The sequence below is a fragment of the Scleropages formosus genome, chromosome 22, assembly GCF_900964775.1.
Source record: "Scleropages formosus chromosome 22, fSclFor1.1, whole genome shotgun sequence".
Taxonomy (NCBI): domain Eukaryota; kingdom Metazoa; phylum Chordata; class Actinopteri; order Osteoglossiformes; family Osteoglossidae; genus Scleropages; species Scleropages formosus.
Window position 1 is genome coordinate 16,111,628 of NC_041827.1, and position 27,882 is coordinate 16,139,509.

At 39.7% G+C, this 27,882-nt stretch overlaps 1 protein-coding gene across 1 annotated transcript; it reads right to left on the reverse strand.

The window, feature by feature from the left end:
* Positions 1 to 245: 245 nt before the first annotated feature.
* On the reverse strand, positions 246 to 21,666 carry rims4 (regulating synaptic membrane exocytosis 4). The gene is made up of 7 exons (XM_018742241.2): positions 21,560 to 21,666; positions 21,049 to 21,429; positions 12,051 to 12,192; positions 4,780 to 4,892; positions 4,528 to 4,629; positions 3,828 to 3,967; positions 246 to 2,762 (listed from the first exon to the last, which is right to left on the reverse strand). The coding sequence occupies exons 2-7, from the start codon at positions 21,143 to 21,145 to the stop codon at positions 2,544 to 2,546; spliced, it is 813 nt and encodes a 270-aa protein (XP_018597757.1). The 5' UTR covers positions 21,146 to 21,429; positions 21,560 to 21,666; the 3' UTR covers positions 246 to 2,543.
* Positions 21,667 to 27,882: the final 6,216 nt, after the last annotated feature.

A 27,882-nucleotide genomic window follows, 5' to 3' on the forward strand; every position in this document is an offset into this window, starting at 1 on the left:
CAGAATTCAGTTTCTCTCAGAAACTGTTAACAACAACCAAGTTATGTTAATTAGTTGGACTCATGAAGCCCAAAATCTTAATGATAATTACTTTTGCTGCACATTTCCAGTATACTTCTATTTGTGGTTTGATTAATTAATTTAAAAAAAAAAAACTTTAACTATGGATCAAGTGTTACAGAACAATCCAGAATATTTTTTTTTTTTATATAGATTTTTCTAAATAAAAAACTAAAGGTGAGCAGGCAAACTACAAAGAACTTTTCAATGTTCATTAAAACATTTTACAACACATTTAATTCATTTCCAGGCAACAATGCATCAATTATTGTTACGGGATCATTGGCGCATCCTGATAATTAATGATGTTGCAATCACAGAAGTAAAATTTTGAAACTATGCCTTGCATGTATGAATTCATTTAGTCGTAACTCTAATTTCCCACCCAGAAATAAACAGAAAGTACACCAATACAATTCTATATTTATCGCCAGGCCAATATTGTTATAAATGCGCCCTGAAAAAGTGTATTATTTTTGCCAAAGTGAAAATTCTTTTCTCATATATTTTTTTAGTTTCCTTCTGTCCCAGGGCTGTAACCCTAAGACCTCTTTAGTTTTTAGGAGAGTACTGCTTGTTATTGCTTCATAAAGAAAATGTAGCTTTTTTTTTCAAACAGATATTTTATCAGTTCTGTATAAAATTCTGCTTGCTTTTTATTTTCTCTCAATAAATTTTCAATTCACTCTGCCAACAAAGGTGAGAAATATATATTTTTTAAACAGACCTTGACAATGGTACCTTTCATCTAACTATGAAAGACTGATTTGGTGGATAAAGCACATGTAATAAACACTAGAATTATATCATTAAGAAACTACGACAGTCACGTTTTCAGTAAGTCTGAATATGGAAGAACATAGTGTATCTGCAGAAAATGCTGTGGGAAATGTGTGACTTTTGTAAGTTGATGCAACAGTATTGAATATATACTTAATGTTTGCGGTGTGACAAGCAAGAATGAGCCCACATGTTTTTTGCACAACAGAATGATATTTGTGTCAGTCCACCGTACTCTTATAGCTCTTGGTGTTTTCAGTCAACTGGTTTGTTATTCCAGTTTTTTAATTGGCTATGTTTCATACTTATTTTTTTGCAGGAATTATAAAACACATTGTCCTTTCATTATTTTGTCAGTACGGCTCACAGTTCTGCATCTATGATTTAGGAATTAAATTATCTGCTACATCGTTGCTCCACTTTCCACACATGTCTATATGTATATATATTTGTTTATTTTTATTTTTTTAACTCAAGAATTTTTCCTCAGTAACTCTTAAGATTTAATGTATTTTTTTGTTTTTATGCTATATATTCACTCATGCCAACACTAATGCTACAGTCTCACTGTGCTACCAAAGTTCTGCAAATTTTATGTGCCCGTACTAATCACCTTGAATGAAAAATGAATATAACAAGAGACTTTGGCTCACTCCAGATTATAAATAATTTAAAAAACCTTAATGGCAAACTGCCCTCCAAAAAGCCACTTAACAGTAAGCAAAACCTCCACAGACTTTCATCCTTTTTAATTTTTCAAGTTTCTTTAGGTTAAATTTAAAATAGTTTTTAATTTCTACCTTTAGTGTTTTTACCAGTCTAATAAATTGCCAAACCCTGAAAGGGTGGAAAAAGGAATTAAAGTATTTATAAAAGTACTTAATTCTAATTGATACTTATTTTTTGCAAGCTGCCATCTGATTTTTTCATCCCAAAGTAACCTCTGCTTTACCTACTCACAGATCAATGGCACAAGCCACTAAATAAAGACACTTGCTGGTAAGTTGGCACAGTTGAAAAATGAGATAACAATAAAAAAAAAAAAGAAAAAAAAAAGATGAGCGAGCCAAGCTTCAAAGACAAACATTCGCGGTACTTCTTTGTGTTCTCTGTGTTGTAGGTAAATCAACAGAATTAATGTGCAACTCCAGCAATGCAGCCCCTTTTCGTCATATCATACTTTCAGTTATGGCAAACCATAAAATGGCAAATAATTCATCCCCTTTGAGTGACGTAAATACTTAGTCTTTTTGCGTCTTTGTTTGCTTATTTTATTTAACGCTAGCGGTTGCTCTCGTATTGCACTTGCCCAACTGTGTGGCAGAAACATCTCAGGTCCGAGACCCCACAGGCAGTCTAATGAATCGTAACCTGTCTGGCAGATTGATCCTTCACCGGATGACACTGTGAGGTATAAGACAAGGAGATACTAGAGATTGCACCCAGGGGCTTTGGAAAAAATATCGAAAGTTCAGGTGAAGAATATGAATCACTTTTGCCACAGTTCCACCGTTCAAAGAGCGGGCCTTGAGAAGGAGCCCTCGCGCTGCGTGGAGGTGTGTTTCTGGAGGCGCCGTGGTGCCTCGTGGGGCTTCGCTGCCGGGCGCGGCGGTCAGGCGTGCCGCACTCTGCAGTCCCGGGGGCCTCTGGGGCACACGGAGAAACGGGTAGAAAAAACCAGCTCGGTGTGTTCGCGAGCACCATTAGGAGCGGTCACAGCACGGTCCCACCGTGCTTTCGAGGGACAGCTGGGACGAGTGGCGGATCAGCGGCGCCATCGTGGGGTCCACCATGGAGGAGGTTGGGAACAGCTTGTACCAGCCGATGACCATGCTCGACAAATCCAGCTCCTCCAGCAGGATGCGAGCCATGCCCATGAAGCACTTGCGATCCATGCGTCCGTAGTTACCCCACACGATCACCTGTGGGACGCAAAACCTCTTTCATTCAGTGCTCCAGTGCAGCCTTGGGTTTTTTTCTTATTAAGCAGTAAGACGGAGCAGTTAACAGCCAATAAATGTGTCTGGTTGCATTGTATATTGAGAATGACACGCAATGTTGCTATGATGATTTTTAGCCTAATCTATTATCAAATGGAGCAGGTGGAAGGATACGTTGTAGCTGTCCAAACAAATAAACAGAAATTACTTTGATACCAAATATAAGCTGCATCTTTGACTCTTCACCAGAAGAGCCGGCTTGTTCAATCTTGGCCTTATAATAAGCTCTGCTTATATTCTCTGTATGTCTGCTTTTTGACTGAGCAAGTACAGTAGTTCTGTGATTTTCTAAACATTTTTTGCAAATATTGGTTTAGTTCAGCTTTTCTTTCATTTCAAGCACTCAGTGGGGCAGAAAAGCGATTGTGAGATTTTCTGCTTGTTTTAATAAAGTAGGCTGATTTTCCTCCACTGAAAAAGAGATTTCACGTCAATGTCCAGTGTTCTGTTTTTTCCAAAATGCCCGCAAGAGCCAAATATGTGTTTCCTTGTTGCTCTGCCAAGTGCCTCAGAAGCTGGACCGTGTCTGAGCAGAATGGTGAGGAGGGATGTGCACGATCTAATTATTCAGTGACAAGGCTCCGAATTATTCTTGAAATTACTCACAGGCTGCTGAAAAAAGTCGAACGTTTCTGGAAAGATATTTGCTTAGCTATTCCTTCCATTAATAAAACTAGTTTTTTTCCAAAGATATTTAAAATATTTCAAGATATTTTCCCCAAAGATATTTCATCTGTAAACCTTTATACAGCTACTGGTGTAACGCATACTGGTTCATATGATGGATATTGTGACAAATTGACTGCACTCTACAATCACGTGTCTGCATCCAAATCTCTCCTTCTGCTGATGTACAACACAATGACGTGGTTGAAATACAATGATGCACTCGTTGTATTTGTCTCTGAGATGTAAGTTCGCTTTGGAGAAAGGAGTCCGCTAAATGAATAAATGTAAATGTAAAAAAAAAATATTTAATTTGCCTACCTGTACAACTTTGCCCTGAGGACTCTCGGTGAAACACAGCACCTGGTTGTAAAGCGGATCCAGGGATTTTCTCACAGACTTTGTCTTCTTTTTGGCAACACAGGCACCATTTTCAAGTAGATAAACTTTTATGTAAGCAGCTGAAAATATAATTAATTGAGGTAAGCATTGGTTTGATGCCCTGTAAATCACTAGAAATAAGAACTGCCCTCTGTAAGAAATCTTTTAGATCCATTGACTGCCCCAGGATTCAGACAATCAGCAAATTTATCTTTATCTTTTATTATTTTACATCTACAAACAATTCCTGAAAGATTTTTAAAGTCTGAATTAAATAGCTTAATTTAATGTCCATTGTTATTCATTGTAATTGTAGTTTAAAATGGAACATTTTCTTTATTATTTACATATCATTCATTTTCTAAACTGGGAAACTACATGTATTTTCACATAGGATATGTATATGCCGTTAAATAAAGTTCTTGCAAATCATTTCCATAATTCATCATTAGTGAATTGTAAGTTTGTTATTGGACTTACCTACTGTATTATGCGTCTATTAATTATTAAAAATTTATATAGCCCTTGTGTGCTTCCTCAGTTTCCTCATAAATTATTGCTGGGTAAAGGACTGAACTTGACATTTCCTGTACTTTCAGAAAAATAACATTAGAGGGCTGAGGACTGGGAGGTTTCCTACCTGGGGGACCTTTGGATCCTGGCTTCAGGGTGAGTCCTCTGGCCTGGATGATCTCCACCTCCAGTTGCCCGTTCCTCTCCATTAGACCAATTTCCACATCACCTGGTTGAGAAACAGAAGCTTGAATGGGCTCTTTTATTCCTCACCAACGATGGGAAGGAAACTAAGAGTGTGTGTCATGCAAATAGGACTTTATGGTAGTTATAATATGGGTCCACAGCAGTCTTGGCTAGCCAGGAGGAGAGCTCTCACCCATGGATGTTGTTGCCAGGGTCTGGCGGCCCACAAACTGGGCTGGACCCATTCCATCCAGGAAGTCGCTGAACTGAGTGTCTGAAGCTAAACACACGCCACTGTAGTTCAGGCTAGAGAGAGAGACAAGGGAGACATAAAGCATAAGGTAGGAGAATATTTGTCATAGCACCATTAATTTTCTTCTGTTCAAATAAAAATATTTTGTCATAATTTTGTTCAACTGTATTATAACTGAAAACTGAGAATTTACACTAGATTTTTACAGTTATTTATTTACCTGACACTTTTCTTCAAAGCAACTTACAATGTTAATCCACCTACAATTATGTACCCATTTATACAGCCGGGCAATTTTACTAGAGCAATTTCAGGGTAAGTACCTTGCCTACGGGTACTACAGCTGGAGATCACACCTGTGACCTGTGGATCCAAAGGCAACAGCTCTAACCACTACATTACCAGCTGTCCCCATTTCTAACACATCTTTTGACTTAGAAATTTAAAAAGCAGAAATATATCAAAAACCCATCACCAGTACACGTAATAATACCGATAACAACATTGTTGTTGTGTTTCTGAAATAACGCCGGTAAATTCTTTCATTAGAAACAGTAAGAAAGAAATCCAGTTATCCTGATGAAACGCAATATAATTATTTTTTTTCAGTGGTGGTGGTGGTACAATCTTAATCATCTGACCAAGGCTTTGCAGACCTGAGGTTGCAGTTTTGCGGGCCATGTCCGAGAGCCGTCTCAGATAAAAGTGCATTAAGTGTTCCTCTGGCTGGGGGCCAGGCAGGAGGAGCACATAAATAACTGCCCCATGGGCAGAATTAAGGGAATTAATGGGAGTCTGATTTTTGGCAGCGATGGAACTAAAAGATTACCGCACTTAGAAAAAACAGAATGCACAGAAAGTAAAAGCTAACTGAAGCACATAGTTAATGAAGGGAATATGTGTGGATTTACTGTCTGCACAGCTGATAATGAGGGTATATAAAGATATTTTCAGTGTATTTTTCATGGTTTCTGAGTGACAGTATAGATGTTAGCATATTTAATTTCTTTTTTTATGGGAAAAAGAAAATTGACATAATAATAATAATAATAATAGTAACATGAAAATTTTACATTGTTTTTTTAAATATTCTATATTATGAGAATTCAAGCCTCAGTGATGTTTGCCGTAATGGACTCTGATAAAACCCAAATAAATATCTGTTAGCTCCATTCTGTATTAAATAGTTGAATGGCTCACATTTTCATTAAAAACAGGCTATATGTGAGTACAGGACTTAAGTAAAATGGGATTAAACCCATAGTTTCAGCCCTAGTTATTTCTTACTATACAATTTATACTACTAGTATTACTTATATTACTTTTACATTTAAATATGCAGTACTTTACAGTGCTCAGTGATGTAACATTGATGGAAGATGCATTCCTTACTTTTTGCTATAATATTATTTAAAGAAGTTGATATTGTAACTCATATATCTGCATTTGAACAGCTGGAATGTTCTGTGATGTACTTTATTTTCCTATTACTATGGATCCTAAAATCTAGAGGGAAAATACAAAGTAGGTTGGAATCACTTCATACCACAAGATGGTTTTACATCAAAAGAAATCTGTCAAACTGTAATAAATAGTAAATTACAGTTAAAAATTACTGTAAAATAAATTACACATTAATTTTTCACATTTTAAATCAATACAATGTTTTCAGTTGCCTAATCTTGAGACACTCCAGGATAATCACACAGTAAAAATCTTATTACTTCAACAATATTTACTCCTGTATATTTCGTTGCAACTCAGTTGTACATACAGCTTTGTGTGCTTTTTATTTCATATCCTCTGTGGAGCCGGAAGGATTTCTAGCCACGACGCAGCGCAAAATCCTCCCTTCAGCACTTTGTACTTTTCCAGGACTCGCATGTCATCATTTGGTAACAGAAGGTTCCACCCGGGAACATGGACAATGACACAAGCAATACTCCACAAAGCATTTCTGAATTCTAAAAATGCACACAATCCATCAAGGAGCACCTTACATACAGCATGGAGCGGTGAATTATTTTTAAAGAACTTGTTCAAACCCATAGTTTTACCATATCAGTGAAACATAAATTGTATTATTGCAAATGTAATTCAAGAAAGTACAGGGAACACACACACTGTCTGAACCACTTGTCCCATATGGGGTCATGAGGAGCCAGAGCCTAACCTGGCAACACAGGGCATAAGGCCGGAGGAGGAGGGGACACACCCAGGACGGGACGCCAGTCCGCCACAAGGCGCCCCCCAGCAGGACTTGAACCCCAGACCCACCGGAGAGCAGGACCCACTCCAACCCACTGCACTACTGCACCACTGCACCCCCCATACGGGGAACATTTGGAAATTATTTTGTTAATTGTAAATAGAACTTAAAATAGAATTAAGCAGCTGGTGAGACAGTATTTTAAAAGAGGGCCTAGTTAGCTTCATAAAAAAATAAATTTTCCAAAGATTCATTAAGCAATTCATTTACATATGTTTATTTAGCTTGTGTCTTTCTCCAAAGCAACTTCCTATGTTAAACTACTTACCATGATTTTCCAGTTTATACAGGTGGGTAACTTACTGGAGCAGTTTATGATGAGTATAATATATTATATACCACAATGAGGTGTATTGCAGCAGGAGGTGGGATTTGAACCTGGCTCTTAAAAGAGGGGGCAGCTGGTAGTATAGCAGTTAGAGTCACCATCTTTGGACCCAACGGCTACAAGTTTGAATCATACCTCCAGATGCAGTACCCTAAAGCAAGGCATGAACTCTGAATTTTTCCAGGAAGAAAGTATACAGCGGTATAAATGGGGTAAATAATTGCAAGTTGCTTAACATTGCACGTCTCATCGGGGAAACGCGTTAGCTAAATGAATAGATGTAAGTACAACACTGCAAAGCAGCAGCTCCAGCCACTACGCCACCTACTGCCTCTTTCAGGTCCCTCATATTTTTATGCTGCCCCCCTACAGTGGACCTGGCTTTCAGTAAATGCTCATCTGCACCATGTGTATGTTGCCTGTTTCAGAACACAAGGCCACACCAGCATCTGCAGGGTCAGTCACAGGGCAGACACAGCCCGTCCTCCCCATGACGACAAAGATTCTTCCCTTGAGGCATCACTGGCCTACAATGTTTTTTGGTTTAATGACTGACATTTGTCACAGGGCATCACCTGGAGGAACAATTACATTACTTTATCTAAGCAGTCAGGAAGAAGAGCAGAAGGTCAAAGATTTGCTGTTCCTTTTTTTGACTGTAGATGCCTGGGTGCTCTTTTTCTAAGTCCTTCAAAAATTTTTCCTGGATACAGTTTGTTTTGTAAGCTTGCTCGTAAAGACAGAATACAGATACATGTACAATGCATACAAACACACACACACACACACACACACACACACACACACACACAGAAAGACTTCCATTAACCTCTTTTCAGAGCCCCCCCCCAATTTTCGTTTGCCTTCTTGTCTGTTCATTTATACCTCACATTTTCTCACTGAGTTTTGTAGAGGTGTCGAAGGCAAATAATTAATTTAGTTTTCAGCCTGTGTTAAGTTTTGACCCCGATTTTTCTCTGTTTTTTTGCTGATCTATATTTTAGCACTACTGGGACAGCCAAAACTAGCTGCCTCACATTTTGGCAGGCAGCTCCTCCAGAGAGATGTGGTTTCTTCTCCCTAACACACTAGTTTGATCTCTCTTTTGGATATTGCCCTAAAAAGTGCAAAAACTGTCCATTTGGAGTCTGTCCCACTCGAGGTTTAATGAGCACACCAAAAAGTACATCAGACCAGCATCGTTTCTCCCTCCTTACACTTTAACACACAGTCAGTCAATACCTTTATAACAGAAAGACGGTGCATATTCTTTTTTATATTGTAACCAAAAAGTCAATATATTAATATTAAGAGCATGGAAATGGGTTCCACATGCAGCAGACACAATGTCCAGTACCTTTCAGTAAGAGCCAGGATCATTAAAAAATAATACATCCTTTGTGTCTTGGTCTCCACCTGCATTCTTTTTCTGAGAGCTGCAAAACACTAATTGGCTTGGCGTCCCCCACTGTCCAGTTCGACAGGTCGCTCTCAGAGCATGAACCAAACAAGAGACACTTGTTTAGCATGAAGCACCATGAAGCCAGCATGGTGGCACAGCAAGTAGCACTGCTGTCTTACAGCGCCTGGGTGGTGCAAGAGGGTGTGAGTTTCATCCCCACTCAGTCTGAAGACATGTTGTTCAGGTTCCCCCATAGTGTGTGAATGACAGAAAGAATGTGTTCCACTGATATATGGATGAGCGACCATATCTAGCAGTGTAAGTCGCTTTGGTGAATAAGGTGTGTGGGCTCATAACACTACGTAGAGTTCGTTGGAAGTTGCTTTAGAGAAAAGCATCTATCTATCTATCTATCTATCTATCTATCTATCTATCTATCTATCTATATGACCTGTGGTCAATTTTAGAGTCACCAATATATATAAAAAAACATGCCTTTGAACTATGGAAGGAAACCCATGCAGACACAGAGAGAACATGCAAACAAGAGAGACTGAGCTGGATTTCAAGTTACATTCAAACTCAGAGCCCAGGAACTGGCGTACCACATAGCAACCCTAATCGTAAAACATAACACTCCCAATGAGCAGAGTGGATGTTTTTACGCTTTATGGTTTGTGTAATGTATGACTATGACATTAAATGTTTCTAATGTGGAAAGCTGCTTGAAAAAATGTCTTCATTTTCATGGTTAAATTAGCATGATACTGACTGTGGAATACTATATCTGAGTTTACTTTGTAAATATTCTCATTTGTTGTCATGTACAGCACCAAGATAACCTAAAGCTATTTGTTTAAATAATATTTCAGTAAAGGCCTTATCATGCTGTGTAGCTGATGTTGTGCATCATGTTGAGTAGTTTATCGTCGTAATTGTTCAGAATGATGAAAAACAGAAACCATCAGAAAACAGATTATGTCCTTAAGTCGCAGAGGGTTAGCTATAAATGAGTAGCTTCGGTTTTTGCGGAAAAGTGTATTATTTCTTAACAAATATGCAAAAGATAACAGTACTGTCATTTATAAAAGACATTGCTGCTTATTTTAGAGACATCATCATGACGTCTCATTGAACGCTACAGATTTAACATGCACACGATTATGTATTACAACAATACATCAAATATCCAATTGAAAAATCTATGCCTGCTCCTTCTCCGCTCTCAGATATCTATCAGTTTTCTCCATAGACCTATGCAATGCTATTAATCTTTGACACTACAAACCTGTCTATAACCAGTATGGATTAACATGATCTAATTATGGTGCATTACAAATCAATTACATTGAAAGACCAAGCCCAAAAGATGATAATGACTGAACATGTTTATGCTGTCTCTAATAAGGTCTTGTGTTTCAGAATACAGCTCCAGACATAAGTCTGAGTGGGCAATACTTGTCTGGGAGGAACTGGAAAGAAGGGAGAAAGCAAAGCAATCCACCAGTGTCATAAATCTCAGCAAACTGCTGCAGAAGAGCTGGGAAGACATGTCGGCTCACTTCTTGGCCAAAATTGTTACCCAAATTCTTTATTTAAGAACTTTTTTGCCGCAAGAGTACTTAAAAATTTGACTACATTTGTAAATCATCATGATGTGCTCTGAAGTCACCTGAATGAAATACTTCTCCAGCTGAATGCCAGTTGACTTGTTTTTTGGTTTTCATGCCAAATTCAGCTATAGGTCTTTGAAAAGTCCCCCTCATGTCTTTAAATATAATATATAAAGCAAAATGATAGGCAGACACATACACAGCTCTGGAAAATAACTCTCTTTATGTAATATCATGAGGCCCTAGAGAATCACTTGACAACTAGAGAGCCATGAGCCAGTAGAGCGGCACAGCTTGTCCTGTTGTGGCCTTACAGTTCATGATTTGTACGGATTGAACGCAGTACTAGCATGTAATATTAGTGTTCACATGGCTTCCCTCTGGGTCTTTCAGTTTTCTCACACAAAGCACATGTTTTTTTGGGTGAATGGATCTCCCTGAACTACCCTTGGATTGCAAGTAGAAGTGAATGTGTTGTGTGTGTGTGTGTGTGTGTGTGTGTGTGTGTGTGTGTGTTTGTGCGTGCATGCATCCATGCGGGAGAACCATATTTTACATCCAGTTCTTTCTTGGGTCCTAGTGATGCTAATTTCATAATGGGATGGTGGTACTAGATGGCTATGAAATCATAATGCCTAGCATCTAAAAGTCAGGCAAGAGTTATGCATTTGTTTTAAACGAAAGCAAAAACATCAGATGACCTATGTTGTTGAAAACAAAGATAATCAACAATGATTTCCTTAAAATTTTCCAATAAATAACAAGAGAAATTCAACTTTTTGTAGAAGTAAATATTATTATTTATTTATAATTTCATTATGTGCAGAACAGAGGTTTATGACCTGCCCAGATTGTTTTAACAGACTTCTATTTTTTCAGGTGAAATAAATAAGGTAGATGTGGGTTTCATGTCAGGAGCCTGGAGCCAAATTTGATGGATTGACCATGTTTTGATGAACTGCCTTTTCAAGATATGGATCATAGTGCTGTTTGAATGTACAAGGTGATTCATATCTGACAGCAGCCCTTGGTATTTATTCAAGGCCATAAGCAAGAGTGATATAGGAGTAATTGTGAGGTGTTTCTATATTTTTCATGTGTTTTCAGAGCCTGTGACCACTGAATACAGCATATTTTTAAGAATTATTTATGCTTCATCAGAACGAAATGAATATAGTTATCATTTTCCCATGAGATCAGGATTGAAAATGCCACAGCTGAAAAATTCCATGCTGATGTCAGAATTACGCAGGTTAGTGCATTTGTTCAATGCAGGTGTATTTTTCTGACAGTTCATTTTGGGGACCATGACCTGTGCTTAGGGGTTTCCTCTACTGAAGTAAATACCAAATTCAAGCTTTGTTAGTGATAACTCCGAATTTAGAACACGCATGGGTTTTTTAGCATGGTTGTCAAACTTCTGATAAACCAGACCACCATTAAACTCCAGCTCTTTTGAAGTAAGAAATTCTCGATCAACCAGGTACGAAGGGAATTTTTGGTTCCTCTGGAGGAGAATTGCCGAGCAAGCAACACGTTGGTAAATCATGCCAGCTGCAGCACTGAGCAAGCTCCATTCGGACTGGATGGGGCACTCACTTTCCCTCGGAGCCATAGCTGTTCATGCTGTCCTCGATGGACTCGTGGCTGGCCTGCCGAACCGTGCGGCTGGGCATCTCCACAGCTAGCCCGGTCTCCGTACTCCGCTGGATGGTACCTTTCAGCCTCCGCCCCTCTGCATCTGTATGTATGCAAAGCAAAGACAGGGGGTCAAGTACTGAATAAGGTTAAGACTTTGCAGTTTTACATGTAAAAAGGAAGATTTTTTTCCTAAAAGGAGCTCTGAAATAAGAAACATGATTAACTCCAGCAATCTGAATCAGTTTTATAAGCTCATCGTGTGTAACTAATCCTGTTATAACTGAAAAAGCAGACTGTGACTATGACACAAGCTCGACATCAACTCATGAGTCATACAGATGGGCTGCTGTAGGTCATCAAGTGTATTTTGTCGTATAGGAGGTGACTGGATATGTAGAATGTTAAACACTGTAATAATCAAGGAAGAATAACCCTTGATGTGATCTACAGGCATTTTGTATGCATAGAGTTGAACAGTCGTTCCGTCTTTATATCCAAAGTTAGAACACTTCTTCTGTTTTGCTAATGACAGGTTTTTTTTTTTTTCTTTTTTGGAAGATGAGAGACTGACACTCTGCTGTGGCTGCCCCAGTTGGATCATTAAACATTTGTGAGATAAGCTTGGATGTCATGTGTCATCTTGGATGCAGAGACAAGTTCAGCAGCACACACTCTTACAGATTCTGCAGAAGGAATTGAGCATAATTCCACTAAAAAAACATTTCCAACCTGGTGCAAAGCATGTTTTGTAGATACAGGGGCAGCAGATAGTGTAGCGAATTGTGTTGCCATCCTTGGACTCGGAATGCTCAGGTTCAAACTCTATCTCCTACTGTAGTATTTTTGAGCAAGACATTTGTCCTAAATTTCTACAGTGAAAATAATCCTGCTGTAACACTGAGTAAATCACTGCAATTCTCTTTAGAGAGAAATGTCAATCTAAATGATCAAATGTGAGATCACTGTCTTGTGGTTTTACCAGTGTGAATCAATTGCAACAGTATGTTTATTTTCATGGTCAATATAATTCCTGCACAATCATTCCAGTGCATATCCAGTGCATTGAAACATAGTCAGTTTTCCATTCTGCCCTATTTTTTTTTCTGAATTCAAACTGCTACCTTTTTCACAAACAGCAGGAGTAAAATTTTCACAGTGCTTAATCCCGAATCTGTCTAGACTCTGGGAGGCAGCAATTGTGCTGAAGAAGTTCAAAAGATTTTTAGCTAAAGCAGTAGCTCATAATGTGTTCCAGAATTTCGAAAAAATAAATACAGCAAATAGTGCGATCATTATGACTGAGCAAAGGCCAAAAATGCTTGTTACTACAGTACAAGTTGAAGAGTGTTGTCTAAAATGGCACACAGAAGAATTTCTATTATTAATTTTGAAAATAAAATAGTTAAAAGGCAGTGTGGTGAATGCTGAAAAGGGCCTTTTGTTGCCATGGGATACTGATCCCAAAGTTAAGTGCTCTCATTGCCTTCGACATTTCTGAGTCTCTTGATGTGGACCTTCTAAAAATGTATGCACAGTACAGATCATGGTCACACTCACGGTTCACAGGGTTCTTTTTAAAAATGTAGCCTACGGCTATTGCAAACCTTTCATCAATGCCTTTTGAAATAATTCATAGAGTATCATTGCACTATGGCACAAAAGAGTATGACAATTTTGTGAATAATCCTGATTTTTTTCAATAAAATGAATAAACTTTGCAGATGTGTTTGCTTAAGGGTCATTATACCTGCTCTTTGCTCAATTTTGATTATGCTCATTATATTTTGATTTTAATTTAGTAATTTTGTACCATTATAAAAATTTACAAGAAAGAAAATGAGCAAACACTAAGTCTGCTCTTTGCTTTCTGAGGTTACAAAGTGTGGGAGGTGGGACTTGGCAAGCAGCAGGTTTTTATTATATGCCTTTTATACCTGTGTAATTACTCTCCATAATTGCTTGTAAGTGCTTTCTAAAGCAATTTGACTTTGTAGTTATTTTGTACTTTATTTTTTCATTATAAATATTGTAGAATAACATTGAGGAATGCAATCGTAATAGCTTTTTTGCTGACAAGCATGGCACTGGATCTTGATATAACATAGGTTGGGACTGTGGTTTGAGTTAATAACATACAGTCCTGAGCAATTACAGAACTTGCAAACTAATGCAGTACAATCATGTCTATAAAACCAAGTGGACATACGTTGATGATGTATGTCCTTGGTGATTTTACAAACCAATTACCTAGATATAAGAGCCAATTAAAGTAAAGTGTGACCTTATTTTGTTATATTCATGACGCATTGAACCAGTTTGCTAAACTAAATGTGAATCTTGTGTCACATGAAATAGGTCTCATTAAGAGCTCCCGAGAGTACAGATAAAATTGCACTAAGCACATTCATTAATGTTGGCCGAATTCATTAATCAAAATGACAGCCAGAAATCAGATACATAAAGCCATGTGGTAATTAGGGCTATTTCTGAAAACCTTATATGCTACATTTCTTCTTTTTAATTAATCTCATACACACAGAGTTGCCAAAACTGCCAACATTAAGGTTAATGAAATGCAAACAGAAAACTTTTTGTTGAGTCAGATCAAAAAATAAAATGCAGGACAAATACCGAAGCACAGAAGAAAATCTTTTGAAAAGCAGCATTGGCTATTTATTGATTAATCAAGATTATATAGTATATGTTACATACATTTCTTAAATATGTTATATTAACTCATTTAGCTGATGCTTTTCTCCAAAGCAACTTACAATGTTAAGGTTATAATTATTTACCCATTTACACAGCTGAGTAATTTTACTGGAGCAATTCAGGGTAAGTACCTTGCTCAAGGGTACTAGAGTCAGAGGTGAGGCTCAAAGCTGTGACCTTTGGGTCCAAAGGCAGTTGTTCTAACCACTACGCTACCAGCTGTCCTATTGTGCATTTCTTATACAATATGATAATATTATAACCTTTAATGCACTGCAGTGAAATGCTAGTATTAGCTGATTAGTGAGCTATTAATAGATAACACAATTAGAATTGTTTGTTTTAATAGGAGTTGCTGTTGCTGTAAGCTATATATCAATTACCGTGGGTTTTATCGCTCTATAGTATCACAGTCCTTTTTCCGAGCACAACTTGACGTTGACTGATCTGTGATGTTGTGCTTCGTTAATCATTCCTGTGTCCATTACAAATTAACCATTTGATGAATTGGCGGTGCCAGCACCTTATTGGTGAGGCTGAGTCTTTCTTGTAAAATGAGACATACACACAAACAAGTCAAAATATAGCCCAAGGCCAGTTCTCCCCTCTAGAATCGGGAGTTTTTTTGAAGAGCGATCTGTGAAATAATGCACTGTGCAGCACATTAACATGCCATGGACAGCATGAAATATGGTCCTTTGTTCAGGTTACGGATGCTCATAAATGTTAAACAAAGGAATTTTTTGCTCATGTTACTATATTGTTGCTTACCTAATTTTTTATCTGATTTACCTTATAAGTTTATCCAATTATACAGCTGGTGATTTCTCCTTTTAATTAAAAAGGTGTAACAGCATTCATTTCTGATAGTAAAATTGACAAGCCTATGAATTAGACTTTGTCTCTGTAGGTTTATTCTCATTGATCTGTCTTGGCATCCCACCCACCACACAGTTATAGGCCTCTGGAAATGTTTATCTTAATGGATGAAGTGTGGAACCGGCATCTGTGATCTGTGGTTTTGAGGAGTTGTGCTGCCCTTAGAGAAGAATTACTAGTGTATACCAGACGTCACTAAAGAAGGCTTTGGAACATCTCTGTTTTTAAAAGCATGTACTCCAAATAGATTTTTAAAAAAACAACGTATGCCTGTGACGTGTCAGAAATATTTAAGGTACATATTTAACTTGCAAAACTTTATACTAAACCTGGAGAATCTGTATGAGGTTTGACAGAGTTAATCAGTTTGAAATAACTGTAATATAAGTCTGACCTCGCACTGACCTGCTCTGGATTGTCTTTGCGCTATCATACCACATCAGTTACTGGTCTTTTCCTATCATTATTATTGTTATTGCTATCAACATTTGCAAACCACAGTGCTAATAACACAGATGCTTTCCAGATAGTTAAATAAATCAAACATCTATTTTTACAACATTTCTCCTGCATAAATTTAGGTTTCTCAAAAGCAGGAAATTTTGAGAGCCTGTTGTTGCATCTCCTTCAGATTGGGCGGCATCAGTTGGTATTTTCACCCATGGGACAGTACTGTGAACGGTCTGCACAATTCCGTTAAACATTCCTCTCATCAGGTCATCGATGTTTTCAATTAGAGGTTTCAGAGATTTTTCTGAAAAGTGGAACTTCAGGAGAGCCCTTGATCCCATTTCATGTGATTTGTAAACCACAAATGCTCATTCAATACAGTAGCAACATCTTGTTACACTGAGAGCATTTGACTTAAAGGTATTGTACCACTCTTCACACAGTTCCCACAATTCCATAGCTTCAAAAAACGTTTATTCTAATTTATGGATAAATCAAAGGTTTCAAAATCATAAATTGCCCATGTATAAAATTATAACATGCAAAGAATTCACCAAAATATGTTGGAATTAATGAAGTATTACTGAGTAACAATGCAATTGTAATACATTGTAATTTTACCAGGTACATGTTACTGTAAAATAAAGTATAACCATTTCATTTTATCTGGAAGGGAATGAAAATTATAGGCAATAAATGGAAATGGTTTTTGAAGGATTTTGTACATTTAGGGGGAAATTCGGTTATCCACTGCAGTCGCCGCAACATCTTTGCTTTCCTCTTGATTCATGGTTGTTTGATGCAACTGAGATTACAAATAAATGGGCATAATGTCATAGGGCTGATATTGTTCCTCTTGATTCTGGTATTTCTCAGAATAATCTCAAAGGGACATCAGCTCAGCTCTAGAACGTGGGAGTGTTAATAGGCATAGGAAGTTCTGAGACTTTCAGCAATAGACTCAAATTCCAGTGTTGCTGGCATCAAATAACATGCACATTAATATAGATTTCCCAGGAAGGATTTTATTAAGATTTTACTTTTTTTTTCTTTTGGAAATGACCTAGCTTTTTACACATTTTCTCAGCAGCATATTTTAAAAGCGTAATTGGCTTTAAGCAACTTGCGCTGAGGTGTTACAGCAAGGCATCCCCAGGGGTAGCCTTCATGTTATACATCTAGATCCCAAACCACCACGTTACCTGCTGAGCCAGTCATGCCAAAAAATGACTCGCTCAGCTGGCCATGTAAAGTGGCTCCTCATGGTTCCAAGCCACATCCACACCTCCATAGATTGCACTATCACCTCTGAGCCACTATGAGCCCCAACAACATTTGAATGCAAGTTATTGGATTCCTAGTCTAGAGTGTTGTTAACCATCAGAACAATAATGTAAGCAGTGCCTATGAACACAGTTATGTAACACATTAAATTAGGGTATGCCACTAAGTTCTTTTGCTGTGGTAACTCACAGTGGCTGTTTAATTATAGAAGAAACCCTGGAATAAGCACAAGACAACTGGGGCAAAATGAAAAATAGCTGCCGTAGGGTCATTGATTCCATTACTTACAAATGATTCAGAGCACCATTTCATTATTCTTTTTTCAGAATTGGACACCTGATTCTAAACAGCACTTTGGTCTTTGCAAACTAGCAACACAGTGGCTTTGTTTACAGCCTGTCAACAGTTTTTATACCTTTTTCTCTCTTTTTTTGGTCTGACTTTGTTTTTCTTTTTTATTTTTTTCTTTCTTGTTGCTTACTTAACAGTTTCATCCAGACTTACAATGACGTGAACTGCAATCTTAATAACCTTACTGATGTAATTGCATATTTTGTCATTTCAGATGGAAAGATATTCAAAGCCATTGAAGCAGCAATCCACTAAGCAGTTCATCTTAAGAAAAATTGTTTTATAATTTCAATTATGGATGAAATCTGGTTAGCATTGGATAGAGGAATTCAAAAGTGGCACGATGAACCCTTGTGATATCTTCAGTATGCAGAAGTAAACGACACTGATTGGCCGTACATTACAGGGTGAAAAATGCCACCTTTTTTAAGTGTTTGCTATTAATTCCTAGAATAGTACCGAGGCATTGTATGCGCTGACTTCTCGACACTGATTCTATTAAAAATTAGGAACAGACGGGTTCTGATTCCAAACGGCTAAAAGTAGATGGCTTGAGAAGACCTTCAGATGGTTCATTCTGCATGTCTCCAAAAAAAAAAGAGCGCAGTCCGTACGTCACCTTCGCAGTCTCATGCAGGCACACCATCTGACTGCTGTCCTGCCAGATCGGCCCGTTCCTCCCTCTCTATCTGGCCGACGTGCTGAGTGAGGATAAGAGCGCTCTTTCTGCAATTCAGTGTTCGGCCCTCACTTCGTTTATGAATGAGCCTACTTGGGAATTAATATTTTGTTCTCTGCATTACCTCCAAAGCCCTGCTCATTTATTTTTTATTGTGATTGTTGTTTTTCCTAAGCTCAATTTTGTCTTCGTGTCAGTGCATATTACGTGTTGTCATCTCACATTCAACGATCACGGAGAGAAAACCGTTTAGCTCTGCACATATAAATGTTTTTTGTGCAATCAAAGTAAACTTCAAAGATCACAAGCTATACACACGGGTTTATATGCGATGCCATGCGTGTCGTGAATTTAAATGTTTTTTTTGAGAATTGAACACGGAGCAGATTTCACAACTTTAATATGTAAGAGTGGCAGATAGCACCACATTTTTACATTACATTAGAATTCAAGAAGGGGGGGCTTCAGGGATCAGGTGTAAGGTGGGGCCATTACAGCATCAAAGCATTGGAGAATCTATTCAATGAGAATTAGATTTAAGCCCTTCCGTTTCTAAGATGTGGTTTTTTTTTTTCCAGGCAGCACAGTGCTTTCTCTGTGAAGAATGAAAATTTGATGCTTTTTCTGGGTCATCTCTCAAGCACACTCCCGAAAGAACACAATTCCTATTTTTGCCACCCTCTTTAGAGGTTCAAAATGTTCCTGCAGCAGCGTTCCCATTGATTGACATTAGAAATGCTCCATTTCCTTTTCATGTTTGTTGTGCTGCAGTATCTGACTGATTTCAAAATTTCCTTTGGAAACATGTGACTGGCAACCAAGACGTTCTCTGCATTGTGAGTAATAACTCCATTCAAAATACTTGCAGGTAAATAAAACTGAGCAGTACATAAATACAACTTCTTGTAAGTCATGAAGCCCATACGAACACTTCAAGGAACATTTTTTAAGCGTGCCAATACCTGAACAGTGGCCAAAGCAGAAAGCCACAATTATTAGTAATAATCATAATCCACTATACATGGCAGATTGCCTGGAATAGTCATGTTCTGAATTATTTACTTTTCTTTACTGTGGTCAAAGATAATATTAATAGTTTGTGAAATGAGATTATACTGTTTTGTGTTCATTTAGTGGTGGTACAGAAATGTAAAGATACTCAAGAAAAGACACGAGTAAACTGAAGAGTACTTCATATTTTCTAAAGGAATTTTGGCGACTGTCTAATTGTATTGAATGTCTGATTTTGACAATCTCTTCTCTGGATTATAGCTGCTCGTTTGCTGACTTTACTAGGCTTTTAAGGGTCAGGTTTACATACAAAAGTGGTTCCTGAGATATTGCTTGAAATGATGCACTCATAGGGAAAAAAATCCACTTGTGAAGCTCAAGCCTCCAATACTAACAGGCAACAAGCACATTAAACCCACTAAATTTTTCTGTTTCCATGCATAAGACAGGGTGGGTTTATCTGAGTATAGACCTGTCAACCTGTGACAAGGTGTTGTGCTCCAAAGGCCTTCGCAGTGCTGATGGCCAGAGATGCTGAGCTGTTACCATGCCGATCAACGCGTCTTACCTGCACGCAAAAGTCAACTAGTAAAGGTGTGTTAGCAAAATATTTCCGCCCTAGAAAAACACAAATGCTGCCGTTCTTCAGAGTGTCCACATAAACACCAATGTGGGTCAGAGACGGAGGAACTGGATTACAGCCTCATGACGCGCGTGTGTGTCTCTACGTCTCTGTATGTCCGTATGGGTCTCTGCATGCTTTTGTCTGGGTGTATGTGTGTGTGTTGTGTGAGCAGTAATAACTGGACAGCGGCTCTGCATCTGCCTCCCACTAATGGGATTGTAGAGGATAAATCATTTTTCTCAAATCCCGAAGCAGTTTACAGCTCGTAGCCGTGTGAATTAAAACGGCAGCGCCGCCAGCGAGCGTTGACAAGACACAACCCGCTCCGGCTCTTTGAGGCTACAGTCTCACCGGCTGCCTGTCTTTCACATCTACCTCTGTGGAGCAGAAATACAGTTGGGGGCTGTGACCGCCATAGAACGGCATTTCATCTTGCGAAATCAAAGAGACGGAAGACTAATCTGGGGAGCTGAGGAAATGAGAGATGAATAGCAATTGCATACCTTTTAACCTCTCTAAAAGCTTCTTGCCACAGCTGTGCGCTACGTGTCAGGATGAGATGATTTTCCCCTGGTTCTGCCCCCCCGTGCCAACAACCCCATGGAGATGGAAGCAGACAACAGGCTGCAACGTTGTTCATTTTGCAACAAGACCCCTAGACCCTTATTAAACCCCAAAGGTCCACAATGCCTTTGCGTACCGACCGTTTCCGGCTCTTCTTCACACGCTTATGGCCCTATGAATAACTCTTTCTCGATACATGTCTTATTTTGTTTGCATTCTGCAACAACATGCTGCTATATTCCGCAGGGAAATTAATCTGATGAGAAAACTGGTCTGCAGAAGATAGCACCAAGTTGCTAGAGAAGAACCCCCTCCCATCCATCCTAAGGCAGTCCCATTTCCAGCGTACAGACAGCAAAGCATCGGCACGACGAGGGGTGGTGGAAGGGATCCATGCTTACCAACATCATCCTCATCAAAAGAGTTCATGCAGGGGAAATAAATGGCCAGGGCTTCAAAGGAGGCTGACAGGCTGATGCGGCTCTGCGAGCGTTCCATGTAGAGCCCCGGCGTGGGCGCCGGCTCGGGCGCCGCCTTGGCCAGCCTCGCCTGGGCATTCTTCACACGGAGCACGGCGCGCGGCGTCTTGGCGGACTTTCACGGCACAGCGCAGGGGAGAAATGTTCCTTCTGTTCCTGTACCCCACACAGACGGTACCCACTGGCTGCACTCTGCTCCACAATCCCCTCTAGGACACAGGATCCGGGGGTCCAACTTTGGGTCAGCTCTGCTGATCTTCTTCACTCCCAAAGTAGTTGGTCAAGGAAAGACACCTCTATCATCTGACAAGGGTCCAAAGATAAAGAAATGAGCACTAGGAGCTGTAATTTCTTAGAGCCGGCTATTCCACACATAAACAAGGCAAATGACTTGTTAACGCCGCTTCATTGAAGAGTGCCGCCACTCCTGTACCTCATAAGCGAGAAGGTGCTCGGTTCATCCGCTGATGGGGATCGGCAGAGAGCCTCCTACTATCTCTGTGGCTTGTGCTTGATTCGCTCCATTCAGTGGTGAGTCCTTTGTGGAGACACAGAGGGGAGGCGGCGGCACAAGCTGTTGCTGGGACTCGGCAGCTCGGCCAATGGCGTGAGGCTGGGGTGGAGTGGGCGTGGCTTGGAGCCGACGAGAGCCCCTTCGCACAATAGGCTCCGCAAGTCGTCTACAACCCCACTCCCCGCTTTCTCGCTCTTCGTCGCACAGGCACAATGAAAGGAGCCACCGACGGGGAGATATTAAGTCAACACGGTTTGATTAAGGCTGCCTTCAGCACAGAGTGGAATGTACCAATCCATGGCTTATCCCCCCCTGGGAAAAGCTCATGTCCAGGGATGGATTGGGTGGCTTCACTGAGATTTAGTGTGGCAACACATGGCAGCGCTTAGCGTAAGTGTCTATTCATCTTCCTGTCAGTCAGTCCATCATTATATGCCTCTTTGGATGTGCACTTGTGAAAAAATAATTCCTTTGGAATGCTCGTCATGAAAAATCCCCACAATAACCTTCTGCTTCTGCGCTCTGCAGAAAGAAAGCAAAAATAATGTAAGACATTTTGCCTTTGTGTTAATTTATGATTTGTGTAAGTTGCTACCTGCTCCAGGCACAGTACAATGTTGGGATCTGTGTTTTGAGAATTCTTTGTTCCCTTTGTGCCAGACGGTCCTTTGTGTCATCATAGCGTCAAAAACGCAGGCCGTTCCTCCACACTAATCCTGAATGAATATTCATTTGCGCCACTTCACTCTCACCACCGATGGTGTAACCCTGCATATTTCTTGTGATTTCATGGAATTTTACAGTGACACTGCTCTTGTAAACTGTTTACGCCATTCTTACAGCCACAGAAGTGTGACGATATCCCAGTATGACTCTCCATTGCACACGCTCTTCCTGTTTGGCTCGAGTGCGCTGTCAGATTCACACGAGCCACATGGTAACTGCGATTTCGCTTTTACCTGAGACTGGGTAATAGTCTGCTTCATCTTTTTTCTTTCGGTGCCACTTCTTCTGAGAATCATAATTTTTATCTGGATTTTTTTTTTAATCGGAATTGCAAATTGCATTTGTATTTCTTTTGATTACTTAATTGCTCAGCCAGCATTTTTACCCAGTGTTTTATTTTTTCAGTTATACTGTTGCGTGGTTGGATTTTTCACCACAGTAATTTAAACATTTTTGCCACAGGTAGAAAAGCAGGGTGGCCACTAGTGTCCACAGCCATAAGCCTCCAGGTTTCAACTTCGGGTCCCCAACATGGGTCGTAATCATTCCCTTCATGACATTTATGCCTAGATGCATACATTATGATTACCTGAATATTAATCATGTGATACCCATGCTGTTTCCACATGCATAAACACTGGAACACTGAAGTATGGTCTCTGACAAGAAATCAAAATTGTTGATATACATTAGCTTTTCTGAAATGAAAATGTCATAAATCAGCTGAATCCCTTGCCAATACTCCCACTAGTTGCAAAAAAAACAAATTTGCATAGTATTTCCATATTTCACTTGCTCAATAATGAGTACACACAGTCTGTGGTATTTGTATAATGATACTGTAAAAATGACCCAATCAAGGGCTCACAATGGTGTTATGATCGGAGATTATTCATTTTCTGTTTTGCAGACCATTCTCATTCAGGGCGAAACAACAGGTTGTGTTGAAATGAGGGTCTTGGGTCAGAGGAGAAGAAAACCGTTCCAAAATAAAAGCACTCTGGTATGCAGGCATGAGGCAAAGAACCTTTATTGGATGAGCCTGTCTGGAGGTACTAAAAGCTGGTGCAGCACAGAGGAGGAAAAAGCTTTGCAAATGCATCAAAGTGAAAAGTGTGACATAGCACCCTACGGAAGAGGCACACCTGTAAGGAGCTATTCTGTGCATAAACTTCAAAAAAATCCATCTCTACTGCTCTTCTGGTCAAAGCCAGTTCTTTGGAGTCAGAATATTTATTAGAACTGAGCAGATGTTTTCTTGCTAGACATGGAATATTTTAAAGAAATGATCATATGGAAGACTGCTCATGTTTACTACACTGTCACATGCATGTTCTGCATTAAAAAGGGATTCCAGCTGCCACTGGACATCTCAGTCCAAAGCTGAAAAGTACCACTCAGATGGATTTTCAGAATTGGTGTGAGGACATCTGGAGAGCCCATTCTTAGCGGCTCTACAAAGGCTGTGTGATTATCTATGTATAACACGGGAGTTTTCAGTTTCTTAGTAAAAACAAATGAGTGTGGGGGCAAGGGGGTGCGGTGGCGCAGTGGGTTGGACCGCAGTCCTGCTGTCCGGTGGGTCTGGGGTTCAAGTCCTGCTTGGGGTGCCTTGCGACGGACTGGCGTCCCGTCCTGGGTGCGTTCCCTCCCCCTCTGGCCTTACGCCCCTGTGCTCCCGGGTAGGCTCCGGTTCCCCGTGACCCCGTATGGGACAAGCGGTTCTGAAGGTGTGTGTGTGTGTGTGTGTGGGGGGGCAGTCAGATCAGAAGGATTATTCCCTAATCAGTGACATATGAGCTCTTAAAACAACCTAAGACACCAAGCATTTGTCATGTGGATGAGTTCAAGAGGGATGAGGAAAGTTTTACAAGATGCTGTGTTATCTGACAGAAATATAATGGTCAGCAAGAACCCCACCTGTGTAGAATTAATAATGCCCAGTTTGCTAATGTTCTGTGTGAGGTACACACACACTTTTGGAACTGCTCACCCCATATGGGGTCGTGGGGAACCAGAACCTACCCGGTAACACAGGGCGTAAGGCCAGAGGGGACACACCCAGGATGGGACACCAGTCTGCCACAAGGCACCCCAAGCGGGACTTGAACCCCAGACCCACCAGAGAGCAGGACCTGGTCCAACCCACTGCACCACCACGCCACCACACCTCCCTGTGTGAGGTATATAAAGGGAAAACATGCTCTGCAGTCTGAGAATTGTCTAACCCAAGCATACAGTGTGTGGTCACATATTCTGCAGTATTATTACTTTAAATACATTGGATTGTCTTTTCTGTTAAACTGCCACATACTGTATGTACACATACATACACATTGTCTGAACCGCTTGTCCCATTCAGGGTCGCGGAGAGCCGGAGCCTAAACCAGCAACACAGGGCGGAAAGCTGGAGAGGACACATCCAGGGCAGGACGCCAGTCCGTCGCAAGGCACCCCAAGCGGGACTCGAACCCCAGACCCACTGGAGAGCAGGACCCGGTCCAACCCGCTGTGCCCCCCATACTGTCTGTATTTACTGTTAAATACCTTCAAGATTTTTTAAACATTATAACAGTAGAAAATTCTATAGAAAATTATTTCAAGTTCAAGTTCAAGGTTTATTGTCATAAGTACAAATACCATGTACAAAGTACTATGACATTCTTGTTTGAGTGCTTCTTCAGACTATGAACAAAAACAATAGATAGTACTGCACAAAAACAAAGCAATAAATGATGCCAGTAACAATAACAACAAATAACAATAACAATAAAGAACAATAGATAGCCAGGATACTTAAAGTGACAGTGCAAGTAATGTGCAAATGTGCTTGGAGGGATCAGTGTAATTCTAGCTGCAAAAAGGTGGCACATTGGTGAGAGTTGTATGCTCTTACATCAGTGGGGTAAAAACCGTTCCTGTACCTAGCAGTGGGATATTTCTACAATAAATTACAATATTACATTACATAAACAATCAATTGATTATATTACTTTGTATCTGAGTTCTGTCACTTTATAATAGTTCATTCAGTCATTATCAACTGCCTGTTCACTCCTGGATCATGGTGGTCCAGATCCCACACAAGAAGCATAACGTACAGGACCGGATGCCTCCTGGATGACACAGCAGTCCATAAACAACATTTATGATGTTTGAAAATGTACGATTTTACTAATATGCTAAACCGGTGCGTTAAAAGGGTGTGTATATACCATAAAAGCAGACAACACAACAATCCTAGCTAGTGAAGATATCAAAAAATTCTGAACAAATTAGGCTATTTTTATTTTTAAAAGAAAATGAATTAAATATCTGATACTGCTGGTGTATAACGTGAAGATCTGCACAATGTAAAATGTTTCCGCTGCAGTTCATGATCAGTATATTGTATTGCTTTAAACCTAACATGATAAAATTGGTAATGGTATTGCCTGAAGTTACTGATGTAATTTATTTATGGTAACCTTATGGCCAACCCTTAATAAGGACATATTATATATGCTCAGCCGTAGCTTCTTAACACTAATGCTTTAACACAGATAAATACAGATATACAGAATAAAAAGATGCAATAGTGGTTTGATACTTACATTACTGAATTTAGTGTCATGTATTTACATAATTGGGATTTAATTCAGGTGTCACAATACATTACGGATATAATTTTATTGTTGTTAGGGAGCATTCTAGTTTGAAGTTTGGTAATATTTCCTACAATGCATTTTGTTGGTAAATTTTATACTAAAACTACAGTTCTCACCTCATGTGTTGGTTAGTGGTCTCTGGCTTAAACAATTTTGCCCTGTTGGATCCTGTTCCTCGGTTGTTGCTCAACTTTACTTATCGGAGTCATTTTACGAACCGACTAACATCCTTTATAGGCAAATAAATTTTTTCACATTCGCTTTCTCAGCATTTGAAGTTCTTAACATGTTCACACACATATGAATAAAGTACAGTATTTCCACAATATCTGCAAAAAAAATCTAGATCAAGAATAAAAATATCTTGACTTAGCCCAACAGTTGTCATGGTTACTGAGTGTACTCAAAAAGCACTCGTAACAAAGACGTCAAAGCGAGCTTTGGAACAGAAAACATAACACCCACAGCTTCCTTTCCCCTCGAGACATCGACTGCTCCCTTAATCTCCAGAGGACTCATCCAGTCAGCCTGCATTGAACACTTTGAGCCGAAACAACGCCGTAGCACTCTTTGAAATTTTAATACAGCAAAATGTTTTAAATGTGGTATTTCTTTTTAATCAGATTTCTGAATGTCAACAATCTTGACTCTACATTGAATTGTGGGTTGTAAAAATGAACAGGTGAGCGATGGCACAAGGTGGTTTTGGATTTTTGTGCTACCCTCGTTTCTGTTACAAAATGGTTCTTGGAGGGAAAGGACCATCGTCCTTGTCTTTGCAATGTCATTCGTACATATTGCAATGATGCAAAACAATCACATTTAATTTAATTTTTGAAAAACATTTTCCTTCAAGAGACCATCAGGCTACTTCATTATTAAACCACTGTTTATGCGGAAACAGATATGGCTTAATGACAAACACCTGTCCGAGTCTGATGCGTTTATATAAAGGGCTTAAGCTCTGTGTTGGAATTATGCAGGCAGGAATTACCTTAAAGCCCCTGGTGTTGTCAGTGCATGCACTACAAATGTAAGTGTTTTGAATTGTCACTGCATGACAACAAACGCAGGTTGGTACCAAGTTGATGGGAACATTAGTTACACACCTTGCCATAGTAATGTGTCTTCTAGGATTCTGTGACCTTTGCATGCGCCGCGTGTCTCGCCTCTGGGGGGCTGGGGTGGCTGGGGGCGGCACTGGCCAGGAGATGTTCCGCTCGAACTCCAGCTGTCGGAGCGACAGATCCACTCTCTAATAAAACAGCGGATGCCTGACGGTGATTTGGTCTGACAAGACCACCGAGTCCGAGTAGCACAGCAGGAGCCCGTAGGAGGGAAACATCTTTCGACATGCTGCTGAAAAGCAATAACATCCAATCCCAGCTGGAGGTAAGAACAAAGAATTTTCCAAGGCCCCTTGATAATAATTCCATATACCGAACATAGCGTCAACCGGAGACGCCATAACCGGGGCTGGGGAATTACATAATACTTTAGGCATAACTGATGATGAAGCCCTTCACTTTGTTGTTTTAATCATTTCCTTCTGGACCGCTGTTACCTCTGCATGAGGCTCAGTCTTTCATTTGCGGCGAAAATAAATGCAACACACAAGTAGACCTCAACACAAAAAAAGAATAATTATTAGGCTCAAAGGTAAGAAGGAGTTATATTCAGGCGAACCTGCCAATGCAAATGCAAAATTCCAGTATAGCCTGGATTATTTTAGCAATGATAAATGAGGCCAGGCAGGCATCTGATTCCAATGGGCATTGCTATCATGAAGCTGTTGTACAATTCAAATCAGGTAATAAGAGAGGTCTCTCTTCAGTAGATGAAAAACTGGATGTGGATGAATTGCTGTAA

Bases quoted from the DNA above. Each gene is read 5' to 3' on its own strand.
- rims4 (XM_018742241.2), bottom strand. From the start codon at position 21,145: ATGGAACGCTCGCAGAGCCGCATCAGCCTGTCAGCCTCCTTTGAAGCC. The intron at 4,893-12,050 runs GTGAGTGCCCCA...CTCTCTCTCTAG, and splicing joins AGCTATGGCTCCGAGGGAAA to CCTGAACTACAGTGGCGTGT. The intron at 4,630-4,779 runs GTGAGAGCTCTC...TTTCTCAACCAG, and splicing joins CCTGGCAACAACATCCATGG to GTGATGTGGAAATTGGTCTA.